This window comes from Plasmodium cynomolgi, chromosome 8 (assembly GCF_000321355.1).
Source record: "Plasmodium cynomolgi strain B DNA, chromosome 8, whole genome shotgun sequence".
In the NCBI taxonomy this organism is placed as follows: Eukaryota; Apicomplexa; class Aconoidasida; order Haemosporida; family Plasmodiidae; genus Plasmodium; species Plasmodium cynomolgi.
Window position 1 is genome coordinate 937,426 of NC_020401.1, and position 2,659 is coordinate 940,084.

Below are 2,659 nucleotides of genomic sequence, written 5' to 3' on the forward strand. Positions count from 1 at the left end.
TTTTTTTTTTTTTTTTTTTTTTCCCCCAATTGATGGGTACGACATAATGGCGCAAAAACGCAACGTCGCCTCTCGTCCTGTCAGTTCCAAGGCGGGGATGCCACCCCCTATAAAGAAGTTGCACCGGAGGGGAAAATGGCGCGGCAGAGGTGCCCAGCAAAATGGCTTCACCTGTCGAGCATCCGCGGGATGTAAAAAGGCCTCGCTGAGACCTGCGGACGTGCAAGAAAAGGGGCCCGCTTGACGCACAACGAGTGTGAAGGGCCGCAACTAGTGTGAAGGACTGCAACGAGGTGAGCCATTCGTCCCTCCGCCCCGCAAAACCCCGGCGCGGACGCAAGCACGCACTGATGCACTTATGTATGTACATGTTCACGCACTTCCTCCCATGTGCACACGTTCGTTGCGGAAAGAGTAGCTATACGTGCTCTGCTCGACGCGCAAGTGAAGGAGGCACCTCCGGAATGCGTACTTTTGCGCGGAGCCGAAGCGCATTCTTTTTTTCTTTTTTTCACCCTATTCGTACGTTCATTCCTCGCATCAGCCACTTTCTCCTTCACCTCCTCTTTCCCTTCGAGCAGAATTAAAATTTGCCAAAATGAAGTAGACCCAACAAGGGGACCCTTTTTTTTTTTTTTTAAAGGGAACCCTCACGGTATGTTTTTTTTTCCCCCACAGGGGTAGCGAAACTGGGCTTGGGAAGTTCTTACCATTTTGTGCAAAGGTGATACCATCCTGTGTAACGTTGCCACCATTTTGTGTAGCATTGCCCCCACCCTGCGGAGAATTACCACCACCCTGTGTAGCATTGCCACCATCCTGTGTAACGTTGCCCCCATCCTGTGTAGCGTTGCCACCACCCTGCGGAGAATTACCACCACCCTGAACAGCACCAAATGAACGATGGCGAACGCCGAGTTGGTGGACGCAGGATGCTTCATCACTCAGATGAACGAGTTGCTGCTAATAGACCCCTTATACATTAATTGCACCATGACGAACTACTGCAATAGCTACATAAGTGGGAAAAAGGAACTGCTGCCGAGGGAAAGGCTAAATGGGATTTATTTTAAAAACGCAAAGCCGGGGTTATGGTCCTCCTTTGCCATTCGTGAGAACAGTCAGGCGTGTTTGAAGAAGACAGACAAGCAAGAAACCGAAACGGATGCAGAAAATACGAACGAGAAGAACTCGTACAATAATATCAGGAACGAAATGGTCCTATCGTTCATTTGTTTTAATAACACAGAGTACATGCACGAGTATTTAACTGTGGAAAAGGTGCAGAAGTTAAAATGGGAAAGGCTGGAGTCAGCATCAGTGTCAGTGTCAGAGGCAGCATCGGTGACAGAGGCAGCATCGGTGACAGAGGCAGCATCAGTGACAGAGCCAAAAGAAAGTCACCCAGGGGGGGGAGAAACAGGCAAGTGTAGCAGCACTGCACATAGCGAATGCAAAAATGGAAAAATGGAAAATTTTCGTAGCAATAAGGATGAACTCCTCCCACTGGAAAATTATTTTACAAATATTCTGACAATCGAAAGTGGACAGGTTGGTTTATTTTGCATTGACTCCATAAAGCACAGCGCTGACCTGCTGTTTCAAAAACACGGAATGAATGACATGAGCAGTAGGGAACAGCTGAATAATTTATTCAACCAAAACATGAACGATCTTTATCCTTGGTTCGATAAAATTTGCAATTTAACCATGTCTTCCTCAGTCGCTGTGATTGATTTTATTGATATGCCCATTGGCTGTGTTTGCCTGTCCAGTTCAGACTGTGTTGTTAACTATTTATGCGAAGTGGTACGCGATGAAGTGACTGACGAGGTGTGGGCCATTCGAGTTAACTTCCTGTCGCCCTTGAAATGAGGGGACGTCTCTCCTGCGTGCGCGGAGTGGGGTCTTCGGAGGGGGGTGGACGGCCCACCCGAGCACGTGTGTTTGTATCTGCCAGTCCGGATGTCTGCGCGCACGTCACGTAGCAGACGCGTAGCAGTCACGTAGCAGCCAAGTAGCAGTCACGTAGCAGTCACGTAGCAGCCAAGTAGCAGCCAAGTAGCAGCCAAGTAGCAGCCACGTAGCAGCCACGTAGCAACCACGTAGAAAGCACTTTTATTTTTACATTTTCTTTTCTTTTATTTTTACATTTTCTTTTTTTTTTACCTTCATTTTTTGCGCGGCTAAAATTCGCCTGACCTGGTCAGCAAAAATGGTGGAGGCAACACGTCGTACTGTGTGCCCGTGCGGCCCTTGCGTAGGCGCGCCTTAAGGGTACGCAAAATGGGGAGTGTTGAAAGCGCCACCTAACCCGAGGTGAACGTGCGCATCGTTCATCAATCCAAGTGGAGGTCTCCAAGTTGTCACCCCTATCGCGCATACACACATGTAACAGTAGCCCCACCCCGCCCCGAATTGTTTTGCACGAGTAGCCTTCGCTTCTCCCTCACCCCCAACTCCGCGTTTGCACCCACCGTGTAGTTGTAATGCCCGATTTTTTCGTCGTTTGTGTAGTTACATTGTCTACCAAAAGGTGAATTGGAAAAAAATTATTTTATTTCAATTTGAGCGCCTACTGGCAGACCGATTCGTTGTCCAGCTAGTAAAAGTGAATAAACAAACAGTCACGTGCGTGTGATAGGCACCCCAAATGAGC

The 2,659-nt window shown here is 48.5% G+C and overlaps 1 protein-coding gene across 1 annotated transcript; it reads left to right on the forward strand.

Annotated features, from left to right (window-relative positions):
* Nucleotides 1-135: 135 nt before the first annotated feature.
* PCYB_082990 (hypothetical protein) lies at nt 136-1,875 on the forward strand (the record flags this gene model as incomplete). Its single annotated transcript, XM_004222037.1, has 2 exons — nt 136-191; nt 1,122-1,875. The coding sequence occupies 2 exons, from the start codon at nt 136-138 to the stop codon at nt 1,873-1,875; spliced, it is 810 nt and encodes a 269-aa protein (XP_004222085.1).
* Nucleotides 1,876-2,659: the final 784 nt, after the last annotated feature.